A 24,270-nucleotide genomic window follows, 5' to 3' on the forward strand; every position below is an offset into this window, starting at 1 on the left:
AAACGGAGCCCCCCCCAACACCTCCTTATCCCTTCTCTCTCTCTCTCTCTCTCTCTCTGTTTGTCTCTGTAAGCCCTACTGAACCCCAAACCCCTCCCTACTGAACCCCACCCCCAAACCCCTACCCTACTGAACCCCAAACCCCTACGCTACTGAACCCCACCCCCCAAACCCGCACCCTACTGAACCCCACCCCCCCAACCCCTACCCTACTGAACCCCACCCCCCCAACCCCTACCCTACTGAACCCCATACCCCTACCCTACTGAACCCCAAACTTCTACCCTATTGAACCCCACCACCCAAACCTCTACCCTACTGAAACCCCCCCAAAACCCCTACCCTACTGAACCCCACCCCCAAAACCACTACCCAATTTAACCCCTACCCAACTGAACCCTGAACCCCAAACCCCTACATTACTGAACCCCACACCCCAAACCCCTACCCTACTGAACCCCACCCCCCAAAATCCTACCCTACTCAACCCCACCCCCAAACCCCTACCCTACTGAACCCCAAACCCCTACTCTACTGAACCTCACCCCCCAATCCCCTACCCTACTGAACCCTACCCCCACAAACCCCTACCCTACTGAACCCCACCCCCCAAAATCCTACCCTACTCAACCCCACCCCCAAACCCCTACCCTACTGAACCCCAAACCCCTACTCTACTGAACCTCACCCCCCAATCCCCTACCCTACTGAACCCTACCCCCACAAACCCCTACCCTACTAAAACCCACCCCCACAAACCCCTACCATACTCAACCCCACTCCAAACCCCTACCCTATTGAACACCACCCTCACAAACTCCTATCCTACTGAACCCCAAACCCCTACCCTACTGAACCCCATCTCCCAAACCCCTACTCTACTGAACCCCACCCCCAAACCCCTACTCTACTGAACCCCACCCCCCAAACCCCTACCCTACTCAATCTCAGATAATCTCTCTGAGTGCTTCTGATGATTTGGTGAATGTCGATGTAGAGCAGTTCTTTCTCTCTCTCTCTCTCTCTCTCTCTGTTCTCCCTCTCGCTCTCTCTCTCTGTTATCTCCCTCTTTCTCTGTTCTCTCTCCTGCTCTCTCTCTCTCTCTCTCTCTCTCTCTCTCTGTTCTCTCTCTCCCGTGCGCGCTCTCTCTCTATCTTTGGGAGGGGTCTATATGTCTGCGCTGGTGAAACGGATCTGGTGCGTGTTGGATGAAGAGCCCGTGATGCAGGAGCGACGTTAAGGACAGAGCTCAGACGTCGAGATCAAAGCCAGAGGGCCAGGCGCGCGCCATCTGGAGCCGCCGCCGCGTGCGTGGGATGAGCCGAGCTCGTGAGATGAGCTGATCCGAGCCGAGCGCTTGAGCGAGCCGCAGCGTGATGTCCACGCGAAAGGTGTCCTCCGAGTCGTTCAGCTCCGCGAGCTCGGAATGCGTGGAGAGCCCTGAGCGCGAGAGCGTGAGCTCCGAGTGCCCGCTCGCGCTATGGAACGGGCGCAGCTCGGCGCGCGCGGCGCCCAGGCGCAGGAGGCGCGTGAACATCGACTCGCTCGGAGAGAGCCTCAGGAGACTCACCTCACCAACGGTACACACACACACCTATATACACACACCTATATACACCTTACACACACATCTATATACACAATACACACATATACACACACCTATATACACCATACACACATATACACACACATCTATATACACCATACACACACATCTATATACACAATACACACATATACACACACCTATATACACCATACACACACATCTATATACACAATACACACATATACACACACCTATATACACCATGCACACATATACACACACATCTATATACACCATACACACACATCTATATACACAATACACACATATACACACACCTATATACACCATACACACACATCTATATACACAATACACACATATACACACACCTATATACACCATGCACACATATACACACACATCTATATACACCATACACACACCTATATACACCATACACACATATACACACACATCTATATACACAATACACACATATACACATACCTATATACACCATACACACACCTATATACACCATACACACATATACACACTCCTATATAGACACATAGGTGTGTGTAAATGTGTGTATGGTGTATATAGGAGTGTGTATATGTGTGTATGGTGTATATAGGTGTGTGTATGGTGTATATAGGTATGTGTATATGTGTGTATTGTGTATATAGATGTGTGTGTATATGTGTGTATGGTGTATACAGGTATGTGTGCATATGTGCATCTGGTGTATATAGGTGTGTGTACGGTGTATATAGGTGTGTGTATATGTGTGTTTGGTGTATACAGGTGTGTGTGTGTGTGTGTGTGTAATGAGCACATACTGTATGTGAGGACACACCATCCTGTCTCCCTCTCTTTTTCTCTCTGTGTCTCTGACCTCTACCATCACTGGATGCTCTCTAACCAACCGTGAAGCACACACACACACACCCACACCCACACACACACACACACACACACACATTTTTATGTAATTTTTATGAGTCAGCGCCTCTCTCTCGTTCTTTTTTTGTCTGTGTACGTGTGCATTCTTATCTCTGATTATCTCTGAAAACACTGTGTGTGTGTGTGTGTGTGTATGTGTGTGTGTGTGTGAATGTTTCTGCATTAAATCAGACTGTGACCTTTTCATGCACTCAGTGTTTTTACATGTCCTGGTCCTGGTCTTTGAGAAAGACAGTGTGTGTGTTTGTGTGCGTGCGTGTGTGCGCGTGTGTGTGTGTGTTTCAGCCCTGATTCATGCATTAAACCCTCCAATAGAAGGAAAACTGTCTTCACTAATAAACCGAGTTAATGTTAAAATGTTGCATTTTGGGCCGTGACTTTGGGTCAGTTCACAAAATAACCACTAATCAAACTGAGCCTGAAAATCACTGCAGCAAAAAAGAAACAAAAATAGAGATATTAATTATTATGTGATGTTACAGCTTTTTACCAAACAAAATTTTATAAATATGACTTTCAAAGTTCCCTTTGACATTTTCTTTAATGGCTGCATCCCGCATCAGGTCACACGCTGTCATTGTTTTACATTATTGACAATCTGACAGAAGTACATCTGAGCATTTATTATTATTATAATTATTACATACTAAATTACTGCACTCTAAAATGAAATTCAATGTCATGCCTGTGGTGAGAGTTTGTGGGTGAATTTGAGTTGAAAGACACAATCACAACAGTTTAAACAATATATTATTACACTGTTAACACACACACACACACACACACACATTCTGCTGGGTGTAGACAGTGCTGATTTGATGTGGTGTGTTTTGCAGAGATATTAGTATTGATTGCTTGTTAGTGTATCTGTTATAGTGTATTTCACATACAAACACACACACACACACACACACACACACACACACACACACACACACACACACACACACACATACAGTAATTGAATGTCACTGGTCTGTAAATGCAGTTTTAAATGCAATCAATATTTGTCTGTTACTGTCTTCCCAAAGCTGTCTTTATATTTCTGTGTGCATACGTGTGCTTGTGTGTGTGTGTGTGTGTGTGTGAGAGAGAGAGAGAGAGAGAGAGAGAGAGAGAGAGAGAGAGAAAGAGAGAGAGAGATAGAGATTCAATCAATTTCTAACCACAGTCAAGGCTATTCTCAGAGGAACTGTTCCAGACTCTTGGTGCTGGGCATGCTGCAAGCACATGTGTGTAACACATTTTGTTTCATGCTTGTCTGAGGATATTGTACACACTGTAGGTGTGTGTGTGTGTGTGTGTGTGTGTTTATGTGTGTGTGTATGTGTGTGTGTGGTGATGGTGTTTGTGATGGAGGAATAAAAAAGCAAAGCTAAGTGTGAGCTGTAGTGAAATGAGGACTGTGATTGGTTCATTGTCACTGAGCCAGTGTCAGAGGGCCTGGATGAGGAGTAATATTCCCATTTAGAAGTTTATTTTGCAGAAGCACACACACACACACACACACAGAGAGAGAGAGAGCTATCAACAGAACAGTAATTCTGTCTCAACACATGTTATAATATAAGTGTGACCTGACTGCAGTTCTTCTTGATTTTTGTTGTGTTTTCAGACCCAGACGATTCAGCAGGCCCTGCAGAGAACCGTGGAGTTCTACAAACACAGAAATATCAGGTACACACACACACACACACACGCACACAGAAGTGATCTATATAGAGAACGCCTCCTCCACTGAGTCACATTATGAACCATCAGTTACTCTGACACCTAGTGGCCTGGATGTGTCTGAGATTCTGTACAAAACCTATTCAAACATGGCCCCACTCTATGGAGAATAAACCGGTTTGTTCAAAGACAACAAAGCAATTCTTCAAATCTAATGAGCTGGAAAACATCTGAAAAGTACAATACACAAGTAAATATTGTTTGCTCATTGTTGGTGGTAAACTTAGCTCCTTAGAAGCATCACAATGTGACAGAATGTTTGAGTACTCCCTCTCTCCATTCTCCACCATAATGTCCTGTCCAATGAAAAACAGGTATCTCCTGTAACTTTACATAGTAACTTTACAAGAGAAAAAGAGAAAAACAATCAATGAAAAAAAGATTTTATTTCGAGTAATTTTGTAGCATTCATCTTAACTTTCTTTTTCTGTGTGTGTGTGTGTGTGTGTGTGTGCTCTACAGCACTGAGGATGGTGCTGAGAAAAGGTTTGTGCTTGAGAAGTGTCCATTTGTAAACTCACAATCTGACGGCCAAACTGACATCTCAGGAATACTGCAGTACACCGCAGCAATAGTGGGTACGTACACACACAAACACACACACAGCACTCACATTTACACACTTGAAAGCATGGTTTCAGGGGACATTACATATTCATGGAGACTTACCATAACTTTAATCATAACACTACCGCTAGCCCACCCTTACCCTAATACATAAATGTAACAATTTAATAACATCTTAAAATATCATATCAAGCTACATACTGCCAGTGTGAACAGATTTTGATCCCCACAACACACACACACACACACACACACACAGACCTTTTATTAGAGTCCTCACATATTCCGAAAGCATTTTTAATATTTAGCAACATTTTGTTATATTTATTATGATTCTGAAGCATTCTCATGTGATGGGGTGTTTATTTAGCATCCTGAGCTAAAGTGTTAGCATTTTATCAGCGTGTTTTAGCAGCAGCATGGTGGTGCAGCAGGTAGTTTCTTTCTTTGTCAGAACTCCATGGACCTGAAAGTTATCGGTTCGAGTCCTGCTCCAGGTGACTGTCTGTTAGGAGTGTGGTGTGTTCTCCCTGTGTCTGCGTGTGTTTCCTCCTGGTGACTGTCTGTGAGGAGTGTGGTGTGTTCTCCCTGTGTCTGCGTGTGTTTCCTCCTGGTGACTGTCTGTGAGGAGTGTGGTGTGTTCTCCCTGTGTCTGCGTGGGTTTCCTCCTGGTGACTGTCTGTGAGGAGTGTGGTGTGTTCTCCCTGTGTCTGCGTGGGTTTCCTCCTGGTGACTGTCTGTGAGGAGTGTGGTGTGTTCTCCCTGTGTCTGCGTGTGTTTCCTCCTGGTGACTGTCTGTGAGGAGTGTGGTGTGTTCTCCCTGTGTCTGCGTGTGTTTCCTCCTGGTGACTGTCTGTGAGGAGTGTGGTGTGTTCTCCCTGTGTCTGCGTGGGTTTCCTCCTGGTGACTGTCTGTGAGGAGTGTGGTGTGTTCTCCCTGTGTCTGCGTGGGTTTCCTCCTGGTGACTGTCTGTGAGGAGTGTGGTGTGTTCTCCCTGTGTCTGCTCCAAAAACACATGTTGGTAGGTGAATTGGAGACTCAAAAGTGTCCGTAGGTGAGAATGTGTGAGTGAATGTGTGAGTGTGTGTCTCCCTGTGAAGGACTGGCACCCCCTCCAGGTTGTGTTCCCTCCTTGCGCCCAGTGATTCCGGGTGGGCTCCTGACACACTGCGACCCTGAATTGGAGCGGTTTCAGACAATGAAGGAGTGTTTTAGCATTCTTAGCTAAACTGTTTGCATTTTATAGATGAATGTATTGTTAGGATTCTGGAAGTTTCTAGAATGTGTTAGGAAACTTCTCACATTCTGTAGTGTTTTATTTGTTTTTTGCACCCTTCTGGAAAAGCAGACTTCCCCAGCTTTCTGGAACATTCCCTGCCAACACACCCATTTCGGACCTATATGCAGGACCTTTGGGTTCCAGCAAGATTTGCCGAAAGGTTAAGTGTTGGCCCACATATGGATGCCCTCCTGGGTTGGTGTAGGGACCGGTGTGGGTTACACATAGGGTATATGAGCAGCCCACCTGACAACACAACATGTCTCTAAAAAACTACAAATCACAATGGGCCCATGTTGAGCTTTACTGAGGTGCCCACATTTCTGCAAGTATTATCTAACAGGGATGTGTTAGCATTCTGGAGGTTTTTCTTAAAATTCTTCATCATTCGGGCTGCTTTTGCTCATGCTGTGCACTCTTTTATGGCATGCATTTGCATTGTCTGACTTTCTGAAGTTATTTTCATTCTAGCCTGTTCCCTCAGGTTTGTGTAGCACTGTGTCTGGTTTTGTGAGCGTTCAACTGCATTGTGTTTGAATTTCTGTGTGGAACAGCATTCACTGATCCTCCTTTCTCTCTGTTGCTAAGAGACCAGCACGGTTCACTAATGATGACAAGGAGAACCAAGCAGATGTTTGAAGCTCAAATCAAGTTGTAGATTAAACCATGGAGTAAAGGAATGTATTAATCCATTGTATGTGTGTGTGTGTGTGTGTGTGTGTTTAGATGCTTCTCTCTGTGCTGCACTTTCTTTGAAGCGAATGTTAACGCAACAAAATTCAGATGCTAATCTCCATAAACAGCCAATTGTTTTGATATTTTTTTAGGGATATCTCAAATAGCAAAATATTTTACTGCAGTTTGGCTCCGGCCATTCAGTCTAGCATTTAGCCCCACCCACTGATCTAGATTTAGAGTATGTCCTTCAAGTGTAAAGCAGATGGAGCAGCCGTAGCGGTTAGTATACTCCTCCAAGTGTGTTGAGCTGATGTAACAGTTAGTGTTCTCCTCGATGTATATTGAGCTCCAAGTACATTGCTTTAGCTGTGCTTTGAAAAGAAGCCTATTCAATTATTGTAAATAAATAAATACATTTCAATACTTAAATAATGTTTAAAATGTATGTATTAATAAATTGTTTCATCAACCAGCAGTAAATACTTTTCACTGTCGTTGGCTCAGTCCTAACCCCGTCTGATAATGCAGTTTATAAACTTGTTTGGAAAAATGTTCTTTTTAAATATTTATTGCCAAACGAGGGGCCAGGGTTCTGAGGTTAAACTCAGTTTAATGGAGACCATCACTAATCCCCCATGTTCTAGTTCTAGATTCTAATTTAATGGTTTATTGAAAGTCTTCTGTTGCCACCACTGTGAAATAGAATTGGCTCACATCTGTGTGTGTGTGTGTGTGTGGATGTGTACGTGTGGTCAGTGGCATGTCAGCCATCAAAAAACAGCTTCACATCTGTTCATTATAAACAAACACTGTGACATTGTCCACTCGTTCCCACAGCTGTGTGTCCTTAACATTTGGGTGTATTTATAAGTAGCTGTTTATGTTAGTACTGAGTTCTCATCTCAGCTTCTGAATGTTTCTGACCTGGCCCCTTCGTCTGAGTCTGTCCAATCACAGCGCTGGACCTGTGTTTATGTGAGAGCGTAAAAGGTGAGGTTAAACGCAGCAAAACAGACACAAAGAGCTCAGAGAAATAAGAGCACTGAGTAAAAATGGAGAAAACGAGAACGGAGAAGAAAGAGAACAGAGCAAAAACAGCTAAAAACCAGAGCTTCTGCTCCTTGCTCCTCACTGCTGTGCGCTCGGGGTCGGGGTGAACAGCGAGCGGCTCATTATCATTTAAAGGAACAGGTGCTGAAAGCATGCGTTCTGAACAGGGCTATTTACACAGGGGGAGAACACTGCTGTGAGGCTTGATGATCTATGAGGCATTATGACTATAGCAGGTTGCAGACGTTCCCCTAAGATCCCTTGTGGAAAATGTGTGTAATATGTCACCTTTAAGTAATTATCAGCTCTTTCTGACATTGTACTGACCGAAGGATGTCAGCTGGTAATGACAGAGAGAGGGATCATAAAAATGGACAAGGGGGTGATCACATTGTCCTGACATTGTCCTCAAATTGTACTAATGTCACTTAGGCCTTGTCTTTCCCTAACGCCATACTCTACCCTTATCCTGTGCAGGTGTGAGGTTCCAGATTCTACGGGAGCGTTTTGGGGAGGAGTTTTTCGGGCTCTGCCTGGAGGAGAATGAGAGGGTACTGCGTGCTCTGGGAGGGAGCCTACAGGACTTCTTTAACGGATTCGATGCTCTGCTGGAACATGCCCGAACCTCGTACGGCCGCAGGGCGTCCTCGGAGTCGCCCTCTTTCCTCTGTGAAGAGAGAGAGCAAGAGGATGGAGAGAAGGAGAAAGGAAAGGAGGAACAGGAGAGCAAGGAGGGCAAGACTCTCCTCCTGCACTGCTTCAACCCTGACCCCACAGTGGGCGTGGCCATGCCGGGCCTCATCAGGGCTGCCTCCCGCCGGATCTACCAATCTGAGGTCAGCGTGGAAGAGACAGACCCCACGTGGCTCAGAGCGGCCAACGAAGACGGAGAACTTTCCTCCAACTCCACCCCTTCTTCATCCCCATCTCCGCCCACATCCACACCCCCGGCTTGTCTGTCCTTCATCATCAAAGAGGTCAGGACCTCTTCATCCTTGTCGCTCTCACCTTCATCGTCCTCGCGTCCTCTCTCCCGTTCCCCAGCGGACCTGAGGATCAGCCTCAGCACCTTCTGCCGGGCGTGTCCCTTCCACCTGGTCGTCGGCCCTGCCATGGAGGTGCTGCAAGTGGGGGAGGGGCTTAGGCAGGTTGGGGAGGGGCTTAGGAAGCCACACCGGACACTCAGCTTCAGCGACAGCTTTCAGATCGTCTCCCCCAGGATCCCTTGCTCCTTCCAGAATATTCTCCAGCGTCTGGCCACACCCTTCACCATCCGCACCAGACCAGACTCGTCCATGTTGGACGGCAAGGAGAAGGTAGGCTCACCTGTTTGGCTTTCCTACTTGCTTACCCTCCTTCAGATACCCTCCTACCCTCCTCTGCAATGCTGAGCCCTGAGTAGCAATGATAGAGGCTGTATTCTTATATTACTGCTCAGTGTGAAGCATCATAATGATTTTGAAGTTTGACTTTTAAGGTTAAAATGTTACCTAGTGTTACTTTAAAGCAGAAAGCCACTATGTTTGTGTTTATTCTGTGAAGTGTTCAGTCTAGAGAAACGGATTTGCTGACAGTGGAGGTGAATGGAGCCAGGCATCCTCCTCTAAAAGCTCCTCACAGAACGTGAGGACAGTAAACGGTGGTGGACACACGGCAGATTTCTGACCATAAAATTGAGTCGGTTTGGGGTTTTAAATCCATACCTGGTGGAGAGGGATGTGCAGGGTTTTGGAAAGCAAAAAAAGTCTGTTTACATGAAACATTGAATTCTGGAGGAGAAACTGGATGGAGGAATTCTTTCAGTTTGGTGGCCCTCCCCAAAAAGGTTTGTGTTAAGGTTCAGGATTAGCCTTCAAGTTCTAGATCGTCTGACAGATAATCTCTCTCTCTCTCTCTGTGTATGTGTGTGTGTGTGTGTGTGTGTGTTCTCCATTCCACTGTTTCAAGAGTGGACAATTGCAGCAGAAAGCAAACAAATCCATGGGATTAGTTTGTTAATCTGAACAGATTATTATGAAATGCTTGGAGAAAGACAAAGCTTATGTTCTGATATGTTTCCTTTGTGGGGGTGAGGCTTCAAACCACACACACGCACGGTGGGGTAATCTGCTAGAGTGTAGAACAGCTGGACTACTGCAGATATTGCCGTGACCCTGGTGAGCTGATGGTGGTCTCTTGTGATTGCACGCTCAGGTTTCCCAGAGTGGGATGCACTCCCTTGCTTAAGGGCAAGGTCTCCCTGTTCCTCCAGGCTGGGGCAGGATTCCCCAGTGATTCTCACTTTTTGAGATTTCGAGGTTCAGGAGTGCCTTGGAGAACTGGGGGCTGGACCCGTGGCAGTGTAAGATGAACTGTGGTGACACTGTGTTCAGTTTCTTATAAATTCTGATTGTCTAGAGCAGGTCTAGATCAATTACTGTTTTCCAACCCAGCTTGAGTATTCCGGTAGTATGTCTAGAACTAGCCCACATTTACCAGCCTGGATTTCTTTCTCTACTTACCATTATTAGATCACTATTAGTTTATCTAGAGCCAGCCTGTATTTACCATTATTTTATCTAGAACATGGTCTGAATTCCTTGTTAAATTATCAGTCTGCATTTACCAATGTTTTATCTAGAACTTTTATCTGTTTGGATACTGCTTAATTTATCTAGAGCCAGTCCTGTTTTTATTCAGTTTGTCTAGAACATGCTCTGGGTGGTCCTACAGAGTCACTGTATCTAGAACACCCTCTGAATTTACCACAGTTCCATCTTGAGTTATTCTGGACAGAGCTCTCTAGAACCCTCCCGAGTGTGTTATGGTTTTAGAGGGTGGAAGGTGGTTCTGGATAGGTTCCGATAGTGATACTGCAGCGGCTGATTACTCAGATCTCTCCGGAGATGGGGCTTTGTTGCCATGGAGACGTGCCTGGTCTCGCTGCAATTAAACCTGCTGTACAGAAGACATTTTTGGGGTTCGAGCAAAGATCTGTCTCTCTCTCTCTCTCTCCCCCTCTGTGTGGTTTAAAGTATTTTTTTCTAGAGCCTGAGTTTATCTAGAGCCAGACTACATTAATTCTACCTTTATCTTGTACATAATGTAAACTTCACATTGGTTTATAGCATCTCTCTCTCTTTATTCATTATCACACTCTTCCTCTCTCTCTCTCTTTTTCTCCCCTTACTCTGGCCTCTCTCTCTCTCTCTCTCTCAGTAACCGTGGTGATTATGACTCAGGTGGTTTGACGTGTTTTTTCAGGTAAAGTCTGAGTTGTCGGAAAAAACGAGAGCAGAAAGAAATCATCACTTGTTTTTCTGCACGCTGCAGCTAATGCGTATGTGTGTGTGAGTGTGTGTGCGTGTGAGAGAGAGAAATGTACGACGCAGTGGAAAATATAAGAGGTGTCACACACACACACTGCGTATAATTGGCTCAGTCCTCAGTGATGTCCATAGCTTTGGTGGGGCATTATACTGTCCATGGCCAAAGGTTTGTGGACACCCTCGTCTTAGTCAGAAGAGTGCAGTAGCAGTCTCTACTCTTCTGAGAAAGCCATCCTCTTTAGTATTAGAACATTGCTGTGATGATTTGATGGCATTCAGCCTCAGTATACCCAGGTGCTGATGTTGATGATTAGTTCTGGATCACAAACACTGCTCTGGAGCTCCATCACTCCAAAGAACACAGTTCCACTGTTCCACAGCCCAGTGCCCTTCTAGATTCATGTGCAGCTGCTTTAGAGGATCACATTTCATTTCATGTTGTTATACACTGATTATAAACAGGGTTTTTCCCCCTTAATGGGTTCAGCAGCTGGACTCTCTCTGAATTTGTGTGTGTGTGTAAATGTCAGGTGGAGCTGTTTGTTCTTTTGTTGTCTGTGATGGAAAAAGCTGCTGTGATCCACCTGCCTCTCATCACACCTCCACCTCCCTCGTCTCCTCTCTGGTGTGTGGTGAGGGTCTTCCAGGAGGATGCTGCAGGTGAACTGCTGGAGGCAGAGACTATGTAAAGCACACATATGGTGTGTGGGGGGGGGGTTGGGGGGTTGGGGGGGGTCTAGAAAAAATCTTTTGAAATGTATCTTTCACTTATTTATTCAGAGTCATCTTAAAGGGACACCAAGTAATATTTTACCTTAAAATAATCGCTTCAAAATCATGGTGATGCGCCACTGAGCTGTAATAGGGAGAATACAGTCTTTACTCCAGCCTCAGCACTGCAGAAACTGAACTATGTAACATTTGGAGGGCAATTTTGCCCTTTGCCTCCACTTATCCCTACTTTTCTGAAGGCGAATGAGGCTGTAAGTAAATGTAAGCAGTAGCTCTGGTTTTTAGCCGTTTTTACTCGCTTCTCTTTCTTCTCCGTTCTCGTTTATGAAAGATGTATTGAATATGTATATATTTATATAATAACAACGTTTAAATATTTTTGTATATTTAAATAATTATAATAAACTGCTACCTCAGTGTGAGGATCATGAATGTAAAGTATGGTTGTTAGCACGGCATGACGTGGATGAAGCATAGATGGCCCTCCGTCTGCAGACGCAGATACAACATCCACAGACTCAACCGACTGCGGATGGGAAACTCTCGCTGTTCGAGCATTGCGTCTCAATGTCCCTTCGTCTGACATGTGGTCTGTTGTCTGGCTGCGATGGCTGCTTCTGCGCTGAACATGTACAGACTGTTTGTACTCGTCATTGTTCTCCAAACAGTGCAGTACAACTACTCCCAGCATTAGTTCATATGCAAACGCACCACAGTGTGTTGAGATTGTGGTGCTGCATCATGCTGTTGTTACCCCTGATAAAGTAAATGTAGTAAAGGAATCCAACCCCACCTTCTCTCTCAAGATATACACTCTGCAGGTGTGTGTGTGTGTGTGTGTGTGTGTGTGTGTCTTCAGGCTCGTAGTCTGTTGGATTATTCATGTGCATGTTCTTCAGTTACATAATACATCTGCACTATGAGGAGAGGAGTGAATACACACACACACACACACACACACACAAGATGAATTCCAAGAGTCCACCAGAGGTGCATAAAGCTGTATTTATTCCCACTGATGTACATATCAGAGAGGGGAGTGGATGTGGTTTAGGCGACGGTCTGTGTTCAGAGCTGGGGTCTGAGGGTGGTCTGACAGGAGCTGGATGTATGTCCAGAGACAGGGCCTGGTGCAGTAGCTGAGATTGTACTGAGCGCCTGGCCCTTTAAATCTCAGCAGAAAACTCTCACCTCACCACATCATAGCAACACTCAGCTAATAAAAGAGCTCTCCCTCACTTCTCTTTCTCTCTCTCTCACTTCTCTGTCTGTCTCTCTCACTTCTCTTTCTGTCTCTCTCTCATTTCTCTCTCTTACACTTCTTTCTCTCACTCTGTCTCTCTTCTCTTTCTCTCTCACTCACTTCTCACTCTGTCTCTCTCACATCTCTTTCTGTCTCTCTCTCACACTTCTTTCTGTCTCTCTCACTTCTTTGTGTCTCTCTCTTCTCTTTCTCACTATCTCATCTTTTTGTTTCCCTCTTCTTTCTGTTTCTTTCTCTTTTTCTGTCTTTTCTCTGTATTTCACTCTTTCCTTTCAGTCTCTCTTCTTTTTCTGTCTCTTTCCCTCTCCATCTTCTCTTCTTCCCTGTTCTTTCTCTCACTGTCTCACTCTCTTTTCCTCCCCATTTCTCTCATTCTGTTCTTTTCTGTTTATTCTTCTCTCTCAATCCCTTTGATCTCTCTTCCTGTTTCCCTCTCTGTTCTCTCCATTCTATCTCTCATGCCCCCCACTCTGTTCTCTCGCTCTCTCTCTGTGTTATATAAAGTAGAGAAGGTGAATGTGTCCTGAAGCAGACGGTGGAACGGTGTTCTTGTGGCCGAGTGTGTGTTCTGTCTGGTATTCCTGTGCGTGTTTACACTGTGGAGTGAGGAGTGTGTTATTCACTTGTTGGTCACGGACACCTGCCGCACCTGGCGAGGTGTGTGTGTGTGTGTGGTAGAGGGGTTGTTGTAGGGCACACACCTGCGGATGTAGAGCTCAGTAAATGAGACGTATTACACTCTCCTAAGAACAGTTTGTGAACACAGAGTACAAGGACGTTAGACTCATGTGCAGCTGTTCCAGAGCATCCTGTGTCTGAGAATCTAACCCTGACTCTGTGTGTGTGTGTGTTCCAGGTGATGGAGCTGAAGGGACAGATGATCCACCTCCCTGAGTCCAACTCCATCATGTTCCTCGGCTCGCCACGCGTTGATAGGCTGGAGGAGCTGATGGGGCGGGGCTTGCACCTTTCCGACATCCCCATTCATGATGCAACCCGTGATGTCATTCTGGTGGGTGTGTCCAAAAACTCCACCTCACTGTGGGGTAGGAGTGGGGGCAGTGACACAGACAGGACAGAGGGACCACAGATCCAGTCCACTCCCCCCAGCAGAGCTCAGAGTCTCCAGAGGGACTCCTCCAGTGAGGGGGTAACTGCAGCCTGGAGAGACAGGGAGGCCTTGCCCTTAAGCGAGGGAGCTCCTCATACTCCGTGGGACCCGAATACATAATCTCAGGAGACCACCATCAACATGCCAGAGGTGCAAGGCGCACCCTCGGTTAAGGTCAAGGCCTCCCTGTCTCTCCAGGCTGCAGTTTCCCTTCGTGAGTCTCAGAGCTCTGGGACTCTTAAGCATGGTTTAGTGAGATTTAAGCTGGGTTTAGTGAGGTTAGTCCCAGATTAATGTAATTTAGTCCTTGTTTAATGTGATTTAGTCTTGGTTTAGTGTGATTAGGCTAGGTTCATTTTTGAGAAAGCCTTAATTGAAGGTGATTTAGTCTTGGTTTAGTGTAATTAAGCTTGTTTAATCTGATTTAGCCCTGGTTTAGTTCAATTAGCCTAGGTTTATTGTGAGCTAATCTTATGATTATTGTGATTAGGCTTGGTCTAGTGTAATTTAAACTTGGTTTAGCTGGAATTAGCCTGGTATTATCTTTTTGTATGTGATTATCCTTGGTTTAGTGTGATCTAAGCTTTGATTGATAAGGCTCAGCTTCCTGTGATTTAGCCCTGGTTCAGAGGGACTCAGGCCTGGATTAGTGTCCTGCCGCAGAGGGCCCACTGCTGACCCAGTTTAGCAAGTGTGGTAATGAGGACAGGAGGTGTTCAGATGCTCTGAAGGGAGGGAGTAAATATGGAATGGTGTTGAGTGTAAGAATATAATTTTTTATAGAGTCCAGTGGCCTGTTTATTACACATTTATATCAGTAACCACACAGTTATAACAATCACAAATCATCTTGAAGGTACAGGTTGGAGTTTCGTCACTTCAGAGAAACTACAGCCCAGTTCTGTGGGGCTTTATCTGTCTGTGTGTGTGTGTGTGTGTGTGTGTGTGTGTGAGTATAGGTGGGAGAGCAGGCCAAGGCTCAGGATGGTCTGAAGAAGCGTATGGATAAGCTGAAGGCGACCCTGGAGCGTACTCACTGTGCTCTGGAGGAGGAGAAGCGCCGCACCGTGGAGCTGCTCTACTCCATCTTCCCAGGGGACGTGGCTCAGAGGCTGTGGCAGGGTCTGCTGGTCCAGGCCAAGAAGTTCCACCACGTCACCATGCTGTTCTCCGACATCGTGGGCTTCACCGCCGTCTGTGCCCAGGCCACGCCCCTCCAGGTCATCAGCATGCTCAACGAGCTGTACACACGCTTCGACTATCAGTGTGGGGTACTGGACGTCTACAAGGTACGCACACGCACGCACACAGACATACACACACAAACAGCCTTCCAGTTTCCAGTCAATTTAAGTTGTCTACTACCTCCCCATCTCTTTCCAACACTCTTTCTCTCTCTCTGCAGATTGAGACTATAGGGGATGCGTATTGTGTAGCTGCAGGTCTCCATAAGAAGTGTGAGAGTCACGCTCGCCCAATCGCTCTGATGGCTCTGAAGATGATGGAGCTGTCTGAAGAAGTTCTCACTCCAGATGCCAAGCCCATACAGGTCAGTACAGGTCTCTAGAGGCTCCGCCCACTGACTCAGTCCCTCATGGCAACTGTTACCAAGTTGGACAAGCTTTAATGATCACTGGTAAATAATCACATTTATGTTAAAAGACCCCTGAAGCTGTAACTCTTCATTCTCAACTGTGTGTGTGTGAATGTGTGTGTTTAACTTTGACAATAAACAAGGCCTATGAGATGAGACATAGAGACAGAGAAGATAAAAAGAACGACAGACAAAGAGATAGATAAAAGAAGACGAAAGAATCAAAGAGATAGAGAGATTAACTCAGATTAAAGAGATAAATGGGATAGAGAGAGACAGAGAGAGAGAGAGGGAGAGAGACAGAGAGAGAGGGAGGGAGAGAGACAGAGAGAGAGAGAGGGAGAGACAGAGGGAGAGAGAGAGAGAGAGAGAGAGAGTATACGATTGATGGGTAGAATGTATTCTCACTGCATACTGATGAGACAGTGGAAGGAACATCTGTTTAATATTCATGAAAGGGGCGGAGTCACTGATGTCTGACTGACAGCCCACGCAGTGACACTGAGCTAATGACAACATAAACCAACTGAGACTCACCGCAGACCACAACTCATCATCATTAAACAGACAGAAAGAGAGAGAGAGAGAGAGAGAGAGAGAGAATAACAAGAGATGAACAGAGACAGAATAGAGCGCAGACAAAGAGAAAGAGAACAGAAGAGGAGTTAGAGAAAGAAAACAGTAGCACAAGGGAGGACACAGAAAGAATAAAAGATAGAGAGAAAAACGAGAAAGAATAGAAAGTAGTGGGGAAAACAGAGTACAGAAGATACAGCAGGAAAGAACAAGAGGGAGTGAAAATAGAATGAGGAGAGGATGAGAGTGAGGAGGGAGGAGAGAGAGTCTTCTCTGAGCACGCTGCAGATGTGATAGAGTGGCTGGGAGAGGAAGTTTCTATTTATTTCTCTTTTTCCTTGGATTCCCTCCGTAATCCTGCTCCCGTTTTCGCTGACGGCTCTAATCTGCGGAGCCTCTACACGCCGCTGCCTTCCAGCTCAGAGGAAACGCTGATCTAAATCCTCAAAATACTCCATCTATAGGCTTACAAACACTCCATTTATAACCAGCAAATCACACTGTGTGTGTGTGTGAGGGTGGGGGTGAGCTGGTGCAGTTAGAAACAAGGTAAATGTTTGTGATAAAGTGGCCAGCACTTCAAATTTTTCCTATCAAAGCCAATGGGTTCTAGAATGTGTATTTAGAACATTCTGCCTAAAAGCACTTGGGTGTCATGGTTACCGTCTGCGTCACGCAGCCAAATGGCAGCTGTCAGTCACTCACTCTTATTGCATTCGTTTATTTCTGCTCTCTCTGTGCCAGACTATCTTCCCTCTGTCGAGTGTGTGTGTGAGAGAGAGAGAGAGAGAGAGAGAGAGAGATTGTCCGGGCTCTCTCCTGCTGCCGTTGCCATGGAGACGCAGTGTGTGCAGTGTGCTGGCATGCCGTGGTTGGTTAGGAGAGCTGCTGAAGTGGAGCATGAGAAGAAAATACACACACGCACGCACACACACACACACACACACACACATACACACACACACACACACACACACAGTGATAACGTAGGTAATGTGATTGTGAATGTGTCTGTGGCTCCACACAAAAGCCATTTTCACAAGACATGAAATGAAATGTATTGAAAATTATTTTAATGATTGTGTGTGTGTGTGTGTGTTTTCTCAGCTGCGCATAGGGATCCACTCTGGGTCTGTTCTGGCAGGGGTAGTTGGAGTTAAAATGCCGAGGTACTGCCTCTTCGGGAACAATGTCACACTCGCCAGCAAATTCGAGTCCTGCAGCAAACCTCGCTGCATCAATGTCAGCCCAACAACCTACCAGTGAGTACAACAACTACACACCTGCAAATATAATAATGACAAACCAGCGAGTACGACAACTACACACCTGCAAGTATAATAACGACAAACCAGCGAGTACGACAACTACACACCTGCAAATATAATAATGACAAACCAGCGAGTACAACAACTACACACCTGCAAATATAATAACGACAAACCAGCGAGTACGACAACTACACACCTGCAAATATAATAACGACAAACCAGCGAGTACGACAACTACACACCTGCAAGTATAATAACGACAAACCAGCGAGTACGACAACTACACACCTGCAAATATAATAATGACAAACCAGTGAGTACGACAACTACACACCCGCAAATATAATAACGACAAACCAGCGAGTACGACAACTACACACCTGCAAATATAATAACGACAAACCCCAGCGAGTACGACAACTACACACCTGCAAATATAATAACGACAAACCCCAGTGAGTACGACAACTACACACCTGCAAATATAATAACGACAAACCCCAGCGAGTACGACAATTACAAACCTGCAAATATAATACCGACAAACCAGCGAGTACGACAACTACACACCTGCAAATATAATAACGACAAACCAGCGAGTACGACAACTACACACCTGCAAATATAATAACGACAAACCCCAGCGAGTACGACAACTACACACCTGCAAATATAATAACGACAAACCCCAGTGAGTACGACAATTACACACCTGCAAATATAATAATGACAAACCAGCGAGTACAACAACTACACACCTGCAAATATAATAACGACAAACCAGCGAGTACGACAACTACACACCTGCAAATATAATAACGACAAACCAGCGAGTACAACAACTACACACCTGCAAATATAATAACGACAAACCAGCGAGTACGACAACTACACACCTGCAAGTATAATAACGACAAACCAGCGAGTACGACAACTACACACCTGCAAATATAATAATGACAAACCAGTGAGTACGACAACTACACACCCGCAAATATAATAACGACAAACCAGCGAGTACGACAACTACACACCTGCAAATATAATAACGACAAACCCCAGCGAGTATGACAACTACACACCTGCAAATATAATAACGACAAACCCCAGTGAGTACGACAACTACACACCTGCAAATATAATAACGACAAACCCCAGCGAGTACGACAATTACAAACCTGCAAATATAATAACGACAAACCAGCGAGTACGACAACTACACACCTGCAAATATAATAACGACAAACCAGCGAGTACGACAACTACACACCTGCAAATATAATAACGACAAACCCCAGTGAGTACGACAACTACACACCTGCAAATATAATAACGACAAACCCCAGCGAGTACGACAATTACACACCTGCAAATATAATAATGACAAACCCCAGCGAGTACGACAACTACACACCTGCAAATATAATAACGACAAACCAGCGAGTACGACAACTACACACCTGCAAATATAATAACGACAAACCAGCGAGTACGACAACTACACACCTGCAAGTATAATAACGACAAACCAGCGAGTACGACAACTACACACCTGCAAATATAATAATGACAAACCAGTGAGTACGACAACTACACACCCGCAAATATAATAACGACAAACCAGCGAGTACGACAACTACACACCTGCAAATATAATAACGACAAACCCCAGCGAGTACGACAACTACACACCTGCAAATATAATAACGACAAACCCCAGTGAGTACGACAACTACACACCTGCAAATATAATAACGACAAACCCCAGCGAGTACGACAATTACAAACCTGCAAATATAATACCGACAAACCAGCGAGTACGACAACTACACACCTGCAAATATAATAACGACAAACCAGCGAGTACGACAACTACACACCTGCAAATATAATAACGACAAACCCCAGCGAGTACGACAACTACACACCTGCAAATATAATAACGACAAACCCCAGTGAGTACGACAATTACACACCTGCAAATATAATAATGACAAACCAGCGAGTACAACAACTACACACCTGCAAATATAATAACGACAAACCAGCGAGTACGACAACTACACACCTGCAAATATAATAACGACAAACCAGCGAGTACAACAACTACACACCTGCAAATATAATAACGACAAACCAGCGAGTACGACAACTACACACCTGCAAGTATAATAACGACAAACCAGCGAGTACGACAACTACACACCTGCAAATATAATAATGACAAACCAGTGAGTACGACAACTACACACCCGCAAATATAATAACGACAAACCAGCGAGTACGACAACTACACACCTGCAAATATAATAACGACAAACCCCAGCGAGTATGACAACTACACACCTGCAAATATAATAACGACAAACCCCAGTGAGTACGACAACTACACACCTGCAAATATAATAACGACAAACCCCAGCGAGTACGACAATTACAAACCTGCAAATATAATAACGACAAACCAGCGAGTACGACAACTACACACCTGCAAATATAATAACGACAAACCAGCGAGTACGACAACTACACACCTGCAAATATAATAACGACAAACCCCAGTGAGTACGACAACTACACACCTGCAAATATAATAACGACAAACCCCAGCGAGTACGACAATTACACACCTGCAAATATAATAATGACAAACCCCAGCGAGTACGACAACTACACACCTGCAAATATAATAACGACAAACCAGCGAGTACGACAACTACACACCTGCAAATATAATAACGACAAACCAGTAAGTACGACAACTACACACCTGCAAATATAATAACGACAAACCCCAGCGAGTACGACAATTACACACCTGCAAATATAATAATGACAAACCCCAGCGAGTACGACTACTACACACCTGCAAATATAATAACGACAAACCAGCGAGTACGACAACTACACACCTGCAAATATAATAACGACAAACCAGTAAGTACGACAACTACACACCTGCAAATATAATAACGACAAACCAGCGAGTACGACAACTACACACCTGCAAATATAATAACGACAAACCAGCGAGTACGACAACTACACACCTGCAAATATAATAACGACAAACCAGCGAGTACGACAACTACACACCTGCAAATAGAATAACGACAAATCCCAGCGAGTACGACAACTACACACCTGCAAATAGAATAACGACAAATCCCAGCGAGTACGACAACTACACACCTGCAAATATAATAACGACAAACCCCAGTGAGTACGACAACTACACACCTGCAAATATAATAACGACAAACCCCAGTGAGTACGACAACTACACACCTGCAAATATAATAACGACAAACCCCAGTGAGTACGACAACTACACACCTGCAAATATAATAACAACAAACCCCAGCGAGTACAACAATTACACACCTGCAAATATAATAACGACAAACCCCAGCAAGTACGACAATTACGCACCTGCAAATATAATAACGACAAACCAGCGAGTACGACAACTACACACCTGCAAATATAATAACGACAAACCAGCGAGTACGACAACTACACACCTGCAAATATAATAACGACAAACCCCAGCGAGTACGACAACTACACACCTGCAAATATAATAACGACAAACCCCAGTGAGTACGACAACTACACACCTGCAAATATAATAACGACAAACCCCAGCGAGTACGACAATTACACACCTGCAAATATAATAATGACAAACCCCAGCGAGTACGACAATTACACACCTGCAAATATAATAATGACAAACCCCAGCGAGTACGACAACTACACACCTGCAAATATAATAACGACAAACCAGCGAGTATGACAACTACACACTTGCAAATATAATAACGACAAACCCCAGTGAGTACGACAACTACACACCTGCAAATATAATAACGACAAACCCCAGTGAGTACGACAACTACACACCTGCAAATATAATAACGACAAACCAGTAAGTACGACAACTACACACCTGCAAATATAATAATGACAAACCCCAGCGAGTACGACAACTACACACCTGCAAATATAATAACGACAAACCCCAGTGAGTACGACAACTACACACCTGCAAATATAATAACGACAAATCCCAGCGAGTACGACAACTACACACCTGCAAATATAATAACGACAAACCCCAGCGAGTACGACAACTACACACCTGCAAATATAATAACGACAAACCCCAGTGAGTACGACAACTACACACCTGCAAATATAATAACGACAAACCCCAGTGAGTACGACAACTACACACCTGCAAATATAATAACGACAAACCCCAGTGAGTACAACTACACACCTGCAAATCAGAGACTACAATAACATTAAGATAATGTAATAATAACAACATACCAGTGAGTATAACAACGCTAAAATAACATCAAACTATCAACAGACCAGCGAGAATAATAATGCTAAGATAAAGTCAAATTAAAAACATAACTCCTCTGTACATCATTTCTGTCTGTGTTCTCTCTTTCCTCCAGACTCCTCCGTGATGATCGCTCCTTCTCCTTCATTGCTCGTTCCCGTCAGGAACTTCCCGATAACTTTCCCAAAGAAATCCCGGGGATCTGCTACTTTCTGGAGGCAGGCCGTTCCCACAGTCACGCCCCCCTGACCAGCACTCACTCCGCCCCCATCCGTAAGGTGTCCTATAACATCGGGACCATGTTTCTGCGGGAGACCAGCCTTTGAGATAACCCCACCCACCTGCTACTAAACCCTGCCTTGCAGGCTCACGTTGCCCTCGGAAAACAGTGGCTCCGCCTCTCAGACACAGCGCTCCGCCCCCAGGGGTGAACCGGCGAGACGGACTGGATAGAGAGACGTGAATATTCATGAATATTCACCAATATTCCAATTCTGCTTTAAAGGGACTTAGAAAAATCTAAATATATATATTTGAATGAATATATATATATATAAATATACAATATATATTTGCATAAAGCCTTCAGCTACACATCATTTACAACATACGCAATTTTACTCAACAACAACAACACACACACCTTACTGACAGCATATACACACATTGATATAGCATAAAACAATACCAAATATACCATGCCCACACACACACACACAGGACAAACAGGATTCATATTCAGAATCTGGTGCCTTCTAATAAATACACAGCAACCCCCAAATACCCCAAACTCGCTCACCTTCACAGACACACACCCTGTGACCCACGCCCCAGCCCATGCTTTTTCTTTCTGTATTTTTTTCTTCTATTTGCACAAGCTCCATTTTGGATATGTGTGTGTGTGTATGTGTGTGTTTTGCTGAAATTGAACTGTCAGTCATCTCAGTCCAGTCACAGCTCACCGTGACCTGTCAATCAAACCCAACCCTCCAATCACAGCCAGGCAACCAAGTGTCAGTCAAACACGTTCTTCCAATCACATGGAAGTGAGGGCCAACTGTTCTTCTAAAATAACAGCTGTCAGTCATCTTCACAGAGCCAATAAAAACCAAGCATTCGCTTACAGACACACCCATGAGTCCTGTCTTTACTCATTAATGTCCACTTCTCTTCTTGAGAAAAGGAACCCTTTTTTTTTAGCTCCACTGCTGAGGGAGAAGATGGTTCCACCTTAAAACCTCACGGTGTTTGTGTTGGGAGTGTGACTTACATATTTGCATACGTTTACATATTCACATTAGCTTAATGAGAGTGCTGTTTATTATGGGGGAATGTGTTTCTGAGGAAGTAAGTGTGTGTAAGACAGAGAGGTTTGTGGTGTGAAGGTGAGATTGGGGCATGTCTCTGACTTGCAAGGCCACGCCCACCGCACAGTAAATATTTCAAAGACCTGCCTCTTCTGCCATCAACACTCATTAATATGAGAGGGGGGGGGGTGGAGGGGCGAGAGAGAGAGACAGTTAAACCGACATTGACCGACTTTCTTGGTGGTCTTAGCCTGGTTAATGTTCTAGATCACTGTCTCTATTTTAGAACGAGAAGCATGTTTGCCTCTCGATATTCAGATTGTTACAGAGCACAGTGGAACACTGCTGTTTTAGAACAATGGTTCTCTGTTGTATCAGAACATTCCTGTGTTATTAGAAACATACAGGACTCTAGAACAGTCTTGAAATTTGTGTTGGATCTAGTACAGCACCTATCTTTGCATAGGGATCTAGAACAGTGAATATCTCTGGTCCCTAGAGCAGACAAAGGCATTTCTCTTTATTTCTAGAACCGGGACTAGCTCTGTGTTATTATCTCTTCTAGAACCATGGGTTCATCTGTATTATGTGCTGTTCTATAACATTGTTTTGTTTAGGACTCCTGTCAGTACTCAAAACTGTAGAAACGTGGTTCTAGACCAGCACCATTTAACTGCTGAAGAACTGTGTGTGTATGTGTTCTAAGTGTTCCACCGCCATTCTAGTGTGTAGAACGCTGTGTATCCCCCTGTTCTCCATCTCTTCTCATCCCATCCCATAATATAATTACTGCTGTAATCTGCTCATCACTCATTCATTACGACCTCATATTGCTCGGCCAATCGGATTACGGCTCATAATCAGATGCGGCTGATAACGAAGCTGATATAACGAAGCTCCTCTAACGAAGCCATTCTCTCTGTG

The 24,270-nt window shown here is 44.7% G+C and overlaps 1 protein-coding gene across 1 annotated transcript; it reads left to right on the forward strand.

Annotated features, from left to right (window-relative positions):
- Nucleotides 1-1,135: 1,135 nt before the first annotated feature.
- Nucleotides 1,136-23,162, forward strand: gucy1a2 (guanylate cyclase 1, soluble, alpha 2). Its single transcript, XM_066679571.1, has 9 exons — nt 1,136-1,580; nt 4,137-4,198; nt 4,715-4,830; nt 8,304-9,142; nt 13,987-14,142; nt 15,201-15,530; nt 15,647-15,790; nt 17,519-17,673; nt 22,155-23,162. Exons 1-9 carry the CDS (start codon nt 1,377-1,379, stop codon nt 22,363-22,365), a joined length of 2,217 nt encoding a protein of 738 aa, XP_066535668.1. The 5' UTR covers nt 1,136-1,376; the 3' UTR covers nt 22,366-23,162.
- The last annotated feature ends 1,108 nt before the right edge of the window (nt 23,163-24,270 follow it).

The sequence above is a fragment of the Hoplias malabaricus genome, chromosome 1 (genome assembly GCF_029633855.1).
Source record: "Hoplias malabaricus isolate fHopMal1 chromosome 1, fHopMal1.hap1, whole genome shotgun sequence".
Taxonomy (NCBI): Eukaryota; Metazoa; Chordata; class Actinopteri; order Characiformes; family Erythrinidae; genus Hoplias; species Hoplias malabaricus.